At 45.1% G+C, this 13400-nt stretch overlaps 1 protein-coding gene across 4 annotated transcripts in view; it reads left to right on the top strand.

Moving 5' to 3' along the window:
* Positions 1-13400, top strand: part of ASAP1 (ArfGAP with SH3 domain, ankyrin repeat and PH domain 1) — a 351640-nt gene that overhangs the window by 186733 nt on the left and 151507 nt on the right. For all 4 annotated transcript variants that reach the window (XM_032316148.1, XM_032316146.1, XM_032316149.1 and 1 more), the window contains exon 4: positions 12302-12374. In XM_032316148.1, coding sequence (XP_032172039.1) covers positions 12302-12374 — 73 coding nt within the window. The remainder of the gene's footprint in view (positions 1-12301; positions 12375-13400) is intronic.

Raw genomic sequence — 13400 nt, 5'->3', positions numbered from 1 at the left:
GTCCCAACAACATTGCTGATTAGGTGTGCAGCCAAAAAAAAAAAAAAAGTATTCTGATTTTAATTATTAAATTATTTTAATTGAGAATTGCAGGGTTGTAAAGTTAAAAAGCCATGTCTTTAAAATATCCCAGTCTTTGATAGTCTGTTGTGCTTTGGTTATCTCCAAAAAAGAGGTACAGCTAACACATAGTATTTTCCAAAGTCGTCACAAATTCTTTTTCCCCAAGAGTACCTTCTACTATCTCTCAACAGTTTTCTACAGATCACAGTGTGGGGAATTCTACTTTAATTCACTTTTTTGTTTTCAACCTGATCAATTTTTTTTTGTGAAAAACAGCCATTCATTTTTAGTAATCATCTTCATTCAAATGTGCAACTGGCATTTCTGGATCTCTTCTGTCAAATTAGGTCTTTCTTTGTAAAACACATTACTAACAGTGGTCAGATCTGCAGTCCACAGCACTGAGGTTTGTCTGGGAAAATAAACAAGAGATGGCTTATGGCTTGTATTCCTTTGAAATTGTCTTCAGAAGCTGGGCACATGAGTCTATAGAAAACCTAGAGTGCGGCATACCTGGGCATGATAGGAGGGGGAATCAAGCATGTCATTAAATTAGACAGTCAGATTTGGCAGAAAGAACACAGATCAAATGTAGAGTTAGACTTCACAGAGTGAAAAGCCTGGTTTTGCCATTTACCAGTTTTTTGGCCCTGGACACTTATTCTGACTTAAATCTTTTAAAAGGCATAGTAATGCTGGTTTTATGTAATTGATAGAGTCTTTGAATAAATTCAAGATGTCCTTTTCAAAACATTTCTTAGAGGACAGGGGCTACCCAAAGAACAAAAATGGCTGGAATTAGAATCTGAAAAATCTGATAGAATCTGATAAACCAAAACTGTGGTTTATCTTTTAATCACATAGAAATCTTAACTGTGTGGTCCTTCCCTGAAACCATTCACTGTTGATACTTTTTAAAAAATTAAGCCATCTTTCACTTAAAATCTAACAAGCTAAGAGAGTTGAATAGTAATGGCCCTAGGACATGAAAATATTTGACTTTCAGACAGTCAGAGCCAGAAGAGATGTGTGTGGACCGTTTTTCTAGATTTATTCATCCGGAAGCTGTGAGCCTGAGAGGTCTGATGAGCAGAGTCCGAGTTAGATGTCTGGTGCCCAGGGTCCTGCAGGGGATTCTCTCTGCCCACTATGAACATTGAGGTCACCTGAGCACATGCAGCCCTGGGATGGGGTCAGGAAGCTGGCCTACAGTGGGGGAATGAAAATAAATGCATGTGTAGTATCTTAAAAGTTTAACAGCTACCATTTTTTGGTGATAGAAGTGTAAGAAAAAAGTCCTTATGATAAGTGCTTTCGTAGCACTAGGGGCTGAAGAGAGTGTCTCGGCAGGAAGGGGAAGAGGGGTTCACAGAAGAGGTGGTAAAACCCAATCTTAAGGTTGAGTGTGAGTATGCAAGATTGTTAAGAAGACGAAAGAGTATTATTGAGAAAGGAGAGAACTGGCATCACTGGAATTGGAATAGAGACCCAAAATTCGAGCACCGTTAATTTGGAGGGCTAGGAATTATAAAGTGAGCTGAAGACAAAGGGGGTCCGAGGGCAGTGTGGTGTAAGGTGGGAAAAGGCATTGTGCGCGGGTTTGTGCTTTATTCTAGGTTCTAAGGCGAGAGTGACGCCGTCGCGTTTATATTTTAGAAAGGCTGCTCTGGCATCCGGGTGATGGGTGAGGGTGGGGTCCCTCAGAGACCATAAAGGGATCTCGCTAGGGCATGACCACATCCGGCTGTAAGGAAGGAGCCTTGAGGATGGGTTCCAGAACTGCTGCCCCGGTGGAACTGGTGGGATTCCCTGGCTTGCTGGATATAAAGGATTAGGTGGGAGGGATGCGACCTAGAGTCTAGCATCTTGAGGTGATGAGCAGGTGCGAAACAGGAAGGAGTAAGTATTTCTGGAGGAAGCCTTAAGTTTGGGGTGTGGTCCTAAAGGAGGAAGTGAATTGAGCCACAACAGAAGGACGTAAGAGAATTTACGTTAGTGAAATACCCAGCCTGTTGGCTCTTCCCTTTCCAACCTTGCTTCTTTACCTTCCCTTCCCAGTACAACAGCCAGAGTCGTTTTTCTGAAGGGCAGGACTAGTCACCTTGTTCTAAAACCCCAGGGACTCTGTCTTTAACTAACTATTGCTTTCAGAAGAAAAACCAAACTCCATGCATTGGCTTTTCTTTCCTACATGGTCTGAATGCTGCCCAAATCCTTATCCTCTGTGTGGTTTTGGCCACCTGGTCTCACTGGGGCTTCTAAACACCAAGCATATCTCTTCAGAAGTGTTGCTGTACACTCAGTTCTTTTCTGTCATCCGCTTTAAAGAAGAGAAGGGTCTCGTTTTTGCCAGCTGTCCCTTTATCTAGATGGTTCTTGGCATGTAGGAGGGGCAGGTAGCGGTGGGTAGGTGGGCGTAGTTTGTTCATCCTCCTCACATTTCTCGGCATGGCCTGCACACCCAAGTGACCTTTCTGTGGGCCAGAGCTGGATTAACCCTCAGATTCTTGTTTTCTTTCCTGACCCCAAGGATAGATAAGTCAACCAATTTTTTTTCTTTTCAAAAGATTTTTCTACCAGTCACTCTCACTGGTGTCTTTCCATAAGTCCCTGGTATTTTTAAGTGCACCTGGAAGCTTTCACAAGCCTGTGCATCTCCATATTAGCACGAATCCTGTGTGTGGTACACACACCAACTATCGGTTTTCGGGAAAATGATGCCCGGCGTCAAGTGTGTAGGTCCTAGGTCATGAAGTCCGTAGAGGCCGCCATTTCTGGGCTACACCCGAGGCTCAGTGGAAAGCCACTGTGTGGTTTTGACTAACGCCCACAATTTCAAGCACCGTACGTAGCAGGTGGAGCGACATGAAATGGTCGATGGGCAGTTCACGCCTGACCTGCTGCAGGTTGCCTTCTTCCCACTTTGCTTTTTGTCCTGTCCCTTCCTGAAAGAGCTGCTTGAGTTTTCCCGCAAAGCACTGCTAGTCAGTTCCTCTGTGGCCTCTTCACAGAGAACTCCCGAGAATGGGAAGGAAAAGGGTTTTGAAGCTGCTTAGAGGCTCGATTACGGAGTCCCTGGCTGATTTGTTTTAAGGACTTTTTATTATTTTCAAGTAATCTCTGTACCTAGAGTGGGGCTTTAATCCACAACCCCAAGATCAAGAGCTGTGTGCTTCAGCAACTGAGCCAGCGAGGCGCCCCTCCGCCGACTGATTTTTTCTTTAAAGTTTCCTTCATCCTGTAGACCTCAGTGCGTCACATTGGAAGGTTGGAGTGCACGACACTTGAGTACAGGCTTTAAGGTCCAGAAGACCCGGTTTTGAGTCCTGGCTCTGTCTCTGACCAACTGCGGGGTCTAAGACCATCTCAGCTTCAGTCTTTTTATCGGTAAGGTGTGGGTAATAGAAGCCTCCTTAAAGATTCCTGTGAGGATTAAATAAGATATTGTGTAGAAAACATGGTCGTGATATTTTGTCATCATTGTCGTCAATATGGGGGACAGCAGAGGCAGGAATGAGCAAATACAAGAATCTGAGGACAGGGAGGGAACGGAAGAGAAGGAGGAAACACCTGTGTACAATGTGGGGTCTCCCTGGCCTCTGCGCTTGGGCTTGTAGCCATCCTGTCGTACTTCTCCTTGGGATGGCATCTGGCTGCATGACCACTGATAAACACCTAGACCTGTTGACAATTGGTAGGTAGATGGTAGTTACCAGAGGGTAACTAGTGCCAGGTGGTGTGGGACCAGCAAGAACTCTCGGTGTTAGGGGCAGAGATGGGGCTTCATGAAGAAAAGCAAGATTTGGCTTACCCTTGGAGGTGGGTTAGGGTCTCATCATGAAATGATGTGATGGCTGTACTTCTTTAAGACAACTGGTCTAACCCTAAGGATATTGAAGGAGATCTGTTCCACTTTCTTTGTTCAAATGGCTGGATCCTGACATCAGTGCAGGAGGCAGAGTGGTTTACCAAACAAGAGTACTGAATATGAAAATGACCAGGCCCTCCCTTTTCTCGGAGGACAGTTTCCATCTCTGGGTGGGCTTGTTTCATCTGTAGGAGGAGGGGCCTGGAGGATGGGCTAGGGAGGCAGGCTCTTCTGCCTGCTCAGCTTCCTCCGTCTACATTGCATAGTGGACTCCGGTAAGGTTGCCTTTGCAGGCTTGGTGGTTTTCATCAAAGTCCTTGGCCTTCACAAAGATAATGGTTTCATCAATACTTCATAGACGTGACTGACTTTTGCAAAACAGGATGCGCCCTGGGGAGGTTAGAAAATGAGTATTTCTGGGGCACCTGGGTGCCTCAGTGGGTTAAAGCCTCTGTCACGATTCCAGGGTCCTGGGATCGAGCCCCGCATCGGGCTCTCTGCTCGGCAGGAGCCTGCTTCCCCCCCCCCCCCTCTGCCTGCCTCTCTGCCTCCTTGTGATCTCTGTCTGTCAAATAAATAAATAAAATCTTTAAAAAAAAAAGAAAGAAAATGAGTATTTCTATATGCATCACCCAAGCAAAAACTGATGCTGCTGTATTTACATTAGTTAAGATGGTACCTCCTTCGAGTGATTGGAATAAACACTTACGTTTTTAAAATTAAAAGCTCAGGAGAAATAAATAGCATTTCGTGAGTATTGTTCTTTTCTATACATTTTTAATTCTGGATGCTTTTAATATAGAGGCAGATTCCTGTGATTGGTATTTCTTGAGCTCCTCCACTGGGCCTGGCATAGCCCCTGCCCTAAAGATGTTTACACACCTAATGGTAATCTATGCACACCCCGGAAAGTGGACTTCTGTGAGTTACAGGTTTATGCAGTATCTTCTCTTTGGATTGGAAGGTTGATAGGTCGGTGGTGTTTCCCTGCAGGGAATAGATCCTTAGAATCAGTCAGTGAATATTGTCAGCATTGAGTGTTTGCTGCAGACCTGAGCTGTGAGATAAGTTACCAAGTGGGGCCAAATCCTGAGTCACTGACAGCACAGGGATCTTTAGCATCTATGGGCCAAAGCTCACCCCGTGCCACCCTCCAGCCATAGAGGCAGTAGAGGACATTAGTGTTTCTGATTGAAATCTGTATGAATATCAGAGGCTCTGAATCTTAAGGACACCTTTTATAACCTAAAACAATACCGATGAACAGGTTAAAAACCTCTGTTTGTGGACAACATGTCAACTTTCCATTTCTTGGCTAAGTTATGCAAATTGAATTTTATTTTAAGTTGATCATTTCCCCTTGTGTAGTAGCCTCATTCAACTCATATTAATCTTGAAACTAACAAAGGCTAACATCTTTACCTCTTCCTTTCGTATATGCTGCTGCTACCGTCCCCGTTTGCAGATGCTGTGTGCTGTTGCTTCCTCGTTGAATCTCATCCCAACTGCTGCTGTGCTGTGGCTGTCACACGGGGGGATTCTCAGTCCCTCGTACATTCAGCCCTCCAGTTAATTGGGTCTATGCTACTAGCATTTGAGGTGGACACTGAAAGAAAAATGAGAGAGAGAGAAGGAACAGGCCAGGCCCCTTCAGATCTGGGGAAGAGCTTGTGGAGCACAATGTTAGTAGTTGCCAAAGCTCTGAGGTGGGAACAAGCTTGGTGGGTTCAGTATGATCACTGGTGTGGCCTAGACATGCATAGTAGAGAGTGTGGGAACAGAAGTCTGAGGGCAGCGGGGCTGGATCACATAAGGCCTTTCAGGGTCCTGGATTTTATTATAAGAACAGGGACTTCATTCATCCTTCCTCGTGTGTGTGTGTGTGTGTGTGTGTGTGTGTGTCTTTCATTCAATTCAGGAAATTCTAACCAAGCATCTTATGTACAGAAAGAAGCAAATATATCAGTATTATCCTGACAGTGCTTTTAGTTGGTTGAGTAGGGGAAGAGACACAGGCACCTAAACATCGAAAATCCGAGGTAAAGAGTGAAATGATACAAGATGTGGATAACCAGGGTAGTAAGGATTTATAGTTTTGAATAACTTCTTTCATCAGTCTTATTAAAAGCAGTGCTGGGCTCCCCATGTATACTAGCACACGCTCTGTCATTGTTGCTTTGCTGTGGCAGGTGGCAGTGAGGGAGGGGGCATGAGGCCAGGGAAGCAGAGACAGGTCCAGTATTCAGCGGGCACACTTGACCGGTGCGTGGCTCAGAGTATTGTTCAGTGTGGACTAGGCAGTCACTGGATGAGCAAGTACATGACACTGTAAAAACCCAAGTTGGATGATCCTCAGAGCAAATCCTTGCATGGTTTGCCCAGTCTGCCCTCTTTTTGGAGATAACGGTTATTTTCCATTGTCGTTCTCTTCTGGCGCCTCTGTTCACAGTGCTCTGCGTTACTTTCTGGGCTTACTTCTGACTCACATTACACTTGCACACTTATGCACCCTCGTGTGGGGGGCCTTACAACAGATAAATAATGAATGTATTGATTTGACGGTGAGCCTGTGCGAGAGCTTCTGTCTCTGTTTCATCCTCAGAGGCCTCATGCCGATGCTGATTCGGCATCCAGCCTCTCCTGTAGCCGGAGCACTCTGCTCCCCAGTCCTCCCTTCTCCCCGAAGGGAGCATGATCACCCGGTAAGCTGAAGGCTGAAGCCGTCAGGTATGAACCGAAATTCGGCGAAAGTAGCCTTCCCTGTTACAGGAAGTACACAAAAGGAGAACATTTGCTTCTTGGGTATTAGAAGACAAATTACCTCTCTGAATGCGACTGAAAAGTGGGAAAATGGAAACATTCCCTCCCCCCACTTTTTTCCAAGTAAATAAAAGGTTTTTTTCATTGAAGAAATTACTCTGCTAGTAGGAGTACTTGTTTCAAAGATATTTTGCTTTCACTCCACATATTTCAGGAATTTCTGTCTCAGAAGCACCTTCGGGGGACGGGGCTGATGCTAGCTGTTCTTGAGCACATGCTCAGTTCAAGGCTTTGTGCTGGCCACTTCCAGGTGCACATTAATACATTCCGCTCTCAGCTTCCCTGGAGGGTGGGGGTGATGGCTGTCTACCTTGGCACATCTCTGAGAAATTCAGTGCTGCTGGTTTATTGACAGCCACTGTTTCCTTTCTAAATGTATGCATAAGATATAGGTCCAAAGACTAACGCTTATTTTCAAAAATCACGTTTACCCAAAATAAATATAGTTTTCCCACTTGAGTATATTGAAGAGAAGGTGCCATAGGCGTAGGAAGTAATTCTGAAATAGAAAATCTTACTGAATAACAATAGGGCTCCTGTTGCTCATTTAACAGAAGTATATCGTATTTCAGTAAAATGTTCTTTAAGAAAGTTGCCAGAATATTTTAAGGTGGAAAATTAACCTGGAATGTGTAAGTTCTGTCTCCCCTGTTAAACCATTACTTTCAGTACGGTATGGTCTTATCTCTCACACTGGTGTGACTGCTCAGACCTGTCACGTATACAGCCATTTAAACTTGGGCTCTTCGGAACTGTTAGGGGAAGGATTACAGAGGGCCACATTCTCTGCGTCCAGAGCCTTACTTTGTTCAGCCAGTTTCAAGGAGAGTCTTGTGTTGCATACTTCTCTGTTTTGTGGACCTGAGAGTATTTATTCGGGCATTAGTAGTTTCATAAGCATTTTTGAGCATCTACCATCTGCTGGGCACTGGGAATGGGAATTTAGCCATGAGCAGGTTACATGGGTTCCTACCTTTGTAGAGCTTTTGTGCAGCGAAATAAATACAGTAAAAATAAACGAGTCATAAACGGGATCATTTTGGGATGCGGTGGCATCATGGAAGAGTCAGCATGAAATGCAGCAGAGAGTATAACCAGGCAGGCTGAGGCCGTGCGCTGCTACAGGTCGACGGTGGAAAGATCTTTGGAGGAAGGGGCATTTAGTCTGAGGCCGTGTAAGAAGTACATGGGAAGAAGGGATCTGCTAGTGCAGATATCCTGAGCTGGCAGTAAGCCGGGCTCGATCCCTGTGCATCTCTGAGAACATTGTGCTCTTCTGTGACCGAGGGATGTCACCTGTCCTGGAGGGGTACAAAAGGTTCCATGTCCTACCTTGAGTGGCCTCAGACTCTTCGGGCATTCTGCGTCCTTATGTCCGGTTTGTGTAACGTTTCTGAGTCCCTCTGGTGGCCTGCTCTCCTGTAAGGCTCCTGTTGGCATGGCTCCTCTCGGTCTCTCTCAGCGTGGCAACAGCCTGTGCCTTCTCTGCCCGTTCACATGACCCGACTTGATAGGACTGTGAAGTAACAGTGAAGATTCTCCGTCTCCAGTTCCAGGTCGGGAGTGCTTCTCTACGTTAAAGCCCCTGCTCATTAGTAACGGAGAGAATGCAAAGTTGCTGTCTTGCAGAATTGGGGATAGGGGAAGTACTCTTCTGTTACTAGAGATCAGCATGTTCTCCTGGATGCATTTATTTGTTAGTTCATCCCCCCTTACACACAAATGCGCTCTTTTGAGTTGAGTTCAACTTCAGATGCATACTTAGAAATGCAGGTCCGTATATTAACATTGGGAAATATAATACTTTCATAGCCTGTGTTATCTGCCTCTTTTCTCTTAGCCCTTACATAATTTTATGCATAGGACATTTGAAAGGCTGTCACTGCAGGTGTTGTTTGCCTGGCAGTTTGTAGCACATTTAGACGTGGGTTATTCTGGAGGGGACCCCCATCTGACTGAGCGACAGCATTCCCTGCTTCTCTTCAACTGAGGCCTGTGGAAGGGCATTTCACAGGGCTCCTTTGTGCCAGTGGCCAAACGCTAGAGTGGAAAAAGAGAAGTGTGACCCATACCTAACTGTGACTCTGACTGTCAGATGCAGATGTTATTAATAACCTTTCAAAGTATGTATGTGAACTTCACACTGTGTTAATTTATAGGTGAGTTGGTAAAAATTCAACATAAATTCTGAGACTTTTCCCCAGCAGGGAAAAAAAGGGGGTGGGAAGCAGATAGCTGGTCTCATAAAATGTTATGCCTAGAATCTTCCACATCTCTTTGCTCATTTGGACCCATTAACTCACTTAACTGTGCAGGACATTAAAGCCCACTCATTAATTTCTGTTTGAGTGGATCCATCTTTATGTGGTCATCATTCCCCAAAGCTGAATGGTAGGTTATTTTCTTCCAGAAGCAGGTCTTTTTTTTTCCTTTCTCAAAAATAGTGAAGCATTGGTAAGCTCCAGGGGGATCACGGGCACACACTCCTGCTACCGTGGTCAGCCATGTGGTCGAAAAAGCAGAGGCTGGCTCTTCTCTTCCTGGATTTGTGTCACTTGGCAAGCAAGCTGTTTTACTTCTCAAAAGCCTGGGGTTTTTGTCAGGGGGAAAAAAAAAAGGCAAGAATATGGATATAAAAATAATAAATGGGAGCTATTATTGGGATTGTTTTTTAAATGTCCTTCCCACAAAAGCAGTTTATCAAAAGAGAAATCCATTAAATTCAGTCTCTTAAAGGAATGCTTATTTGCACTTTATTTTAAGCGTTACTTTCTTTCCCTTGAATGCTCCTAACACCCTAAATGGCTTTTAATTTCTCATCTCGGATTTGTCTCTGAAAACACCCCCATTAAGATGGGGCTCTAGGTTTGGATCCAGTTCATCACAGACTTGGCAGAACGCAGAACGAGGTACCGGTGAGGAGGTCCGGGACCTGCGTTCAGAGTCCTGCCTGCAGTCCTGGCCAAGTTGAACTTTCTTTTTTCTTTTTTTTTTTCTTTTTTAATAATTTTTTAAAATTTTTAATTTATTTGGCAGAGAGAGATCAGAAGTAGGCAGAGAGGCAGGCAGAGAGAGAGAGGAGGAAGCAGGCTCCCTGCCGAGCAGAGAGCCCGATGTGGGGCTCGATCCCAGGACCCTGAGATCATGACCTGAGCTGAAGGCAGAGGCTTAACCCACTGAGCCACCCAGGTGCGCCAAGTTGAACTTTCTAAACCTCTGTTTGCCTCATCTATACAATGAATTTAATAACAGTACTTCTGTCACAGGGTTTTTGTGAGAATCACATGAGGCTGTCTGTGTACACCTCAGCCCCCTTCGTGTCATACTACCATTTACTAAAATGTTGTTCTGTTCCCTCTTTTTTCTAAAGTACAGATCTCAACTCTTTGAAGTAACTCAAACTCTGTCTCCCGTGAAGCTGCCTCGGGAGACACTATTTCCTCAAGTGTGGTGGGCGGTGCCAGCTGTTCTATGAGACAGTCACAGGCAGTAACCAGAGGACCATTTTATATAGTGAGAGAGACACAGTGATTTTAGGGTTTCTTCTGTTTATGGTAAGGATCTTGGTCTTCCACTTAGAATAGTTATGGACAATGTAGAAGCTGTGAATGGGTTTAAAGGAAAATTTTAAATAGAAGTGCAGGTGGGACGTGGCTGTGACAAATGTGTGGAGGTGGCATGTAAGCAGCAGGCACAGTGGAGACCGCGTCGCTCTTGCGGTCCAAAAACCCAGTCTGACCTCAGCATCCCGTTAGATTTGAGATCCGATAGACGTTCATCTGAGATGTGACCTTACCCCCTTCAGGCTCTCTGATTTGGACACCTCAACTAATCTTTCCCTACCTCCCTTCCTCCCTCTCTACAAATAATTCATGGACCATCTATCACATCTCCCTAGCTGCTGCTTTATGGAGTTTTCATAAAGAAGCTGTGCAAAGAGAGAAGACACTGAAAGTATACGTATCTCCCCTGCTTGGAACATCTGCTCTAGGAGGCTTATGCCTGGTGTGGCCGGTGCTCCAAAAGCCTCCGTTCTCCTATTATTCAGGACTGGTGTCGACAGTGATAGAATCCCCACTTCAGCCAGCTCGGGGCTAGAGGAACGTACTGTCAGGTGCTCTCAGTCTGCAGGAAGGTTAGCAGGGACCTGGGCCTTGCATGCAGCTGGAGAGCAGGACTCCGATGCCACTGCTTGTGTCTGGTGCTGTGTGTGTGGGCTGTCATTCTTACCGGCCAGATTGTTAGACGTAGCTGGAGACAGAACCTGTGGCGGGCCTTAGGCCATCCCCCAGAAAGGATCCGCACCTTGCAGTCCCTGTTCCCAAAGCCAGAAGACCTGTGAGGAGCCTGAGCCTGGTGTAGGTCAGGTACCCGCCCTGCCAGCCAGCAGCATCCACAGGGGGAAAAGGCAAGCAGCCAGCTGAGCCATGGGTTTAGAGTGGCAGGAAGGACCATCGTGCAGGACAAGGGAGTGACCACTGCCTGCTCCCAACACATTTACCCTTTGGTCTCTGCATGCGACCTTCAGGGGTAGGACTTAACCCGTCTCCTCTGAAGTTCTGAGGTGTAGATGATGTCACGGATGTGGGTGTACAATGAATGGTCTTAAATTCTATGTCAGAAGTTCCTTATTTACTGCTGTTACTGCTCACGCCCAAATCTTGACACCCCATCCAGGGGTTCCCAGTCTCTGGATCTTTGACCCTCCGGGAAGTAGAGAAGGGTTTGAAGTTACTTTAAGAAGTTAGGTCAGCATGCCATTTGTAGATCTATATTGAATACAACCCTTTTTAAATTTGATTTCGAATTGAAATACACCTTCTGAGAAGAGTACATATCCTAAGTGCCGGTCTTAATGAATAGAGCACAATTGTATATCCAGCCCCCGGGTGAAGAATCAGCAGTGACGGCCCCCTAGATCGTCCCCAACTTGCAGCGCAAGTAGATTGATGTAGATTATGTTTATTCTCCACCTAAGAAGTCATTTAAAAGCACTACCAGCATCATGGTAGCATTTTCCATGCTCCCATGCTGTCCTTTCTCAGCAAACAGAATTTTAAAATACACCTGGCCTTATGTCATAATTTTCTTTTTAATGCTGAAAAGAATCTTCACGTCACTCTTAGTACATGCTTTTAAATGTTTTCTTTCTGGCTGAAATTACCATCAGGTTCTCGTGAACATGTGACATTCATGACTTATACTTGCCAGTGTCCTTCCGAGGTGCCGCCCTCACCCAGTGAGAGAAGCAAATCTTACCCTATCTTAAGTGTCTGGTATTTTCTTTCCCGTGCAGAGCTTGGGGTGGTAACTGACTGACCACCATGTTGTCAGTTTCACCCAACACTGAGCTTTGTGGGACGACTCTGCATTTACCCCCAAACAGGACTCCTCAGATACTGGGCACTTCCAGTCTCGGAAATGGTTCACTGTTCATAAATATGTACGCTTGCTACCACTATGGTAATTCAACAAAATAAATGCCATTACGAATGAGTTTTAATTTGCCAAGTTTTCCAACATCCTTTCCCCACTGTTTTTGTCTTTTAGGCTCTAGACCAAGATAGAACAGCCTTGCAGAAAGTGAAGAAGTCTGTAAAAGCAATATATAATTCCGGTCAAGGTAAGTACTTACCAAGCAGACAGCATGAATTATATATAATGTCTACTGTTTTCTCTGTTATCTTTAAGATGCTATGTTTATAGTAGACTTGGTACAAAAGGAAAAATAAGTAGGTCAAAGAAATTCAGCTTTTCTCTTTTTTCTCCATTGTGCAGCATCTCCTGTGTAGTTGGTCTGTCTAACTCAGTGGCCTGGGTAAGGCACATAAGGATCTTTCTCTCTGCCGTGTTACCTGTACACATTTGGAAATCAGTATTGGTGCTGGGCATGGGAATGAGAGAGAAGGGGAAAGGGTGAGGTTGAACTGAGACCTGGAGGGACCTGCCATCCAGAGTCTATTCTTGTGGCTGAGGGCGTGCCTGGTAACCTGTGTCACTGAATGTTTTAGCGGCATCTGGAGACGGTTGTCTCTTGGCAACAAAAGTATGTTTTCTGGGGATAAGAAGAAGTAAACCTAGTTAAGATAAATAATGGCTAACCACAAGAAACGGTAGGTTCTGTCGCCCCAGGGAAGAAGAGAGGCTTGGAAATGTAAAATGAGTTTCAAGGTCTCTGACTCACATCTTTTGTTATCCTTGCTGCACGCCCTACAAGCTCACTTACCCAGAGATAAGGTCTGAGAAAGCAGTAGTCTGTAGCCTGACAAAGCCCGGGGGGATAGCAGCAGGAGTCTGATGGAAAGGGCACAGGCTTTGAAGTTGGACCTGTGTGGGTTTGTACCCTCACCCTGCCCCTTAGGAGCAGTGTGACCTTAAGCTGGTTACTTCACTTTTTGAACCTCCATCCTCTCTGTATAGCACAGATTGTGGTATTACTGTTGCTGAGGGGAGTTAATGAACTAATATCTGTAAAGAGCCTATCACCTCAGGAGAGTTCAGTAAATGCCATACATTCATATTTTATATAAATTTTATATTTTATTTATATTCATACTCGTAATTGTCATAAAATTTTGGAGTTGAAAGGAACATTGGTGGCTCAGTGGGTTAAAGCCTCTGCCTTCGGCTCAGGTCATGATCTCAGGGT

Source organism: Mustela erminea, chromosome 16 (genome assembly GCF_009829155.1).
Source record: "Mustela erminea isolate mMusErm1 chromosome 16, mMusErm1.Pri, whole genome shotgun sequence".
Classification (NCBI taxonomy): Eukaryota; Metazoa; Chordata; class Mammalia; order Carnivora; family Mustelidae; genus Mustela; species Mustela erminea.
This window is presented reverse-complemented; position numbering and strand designations above follow the sequence as displayed.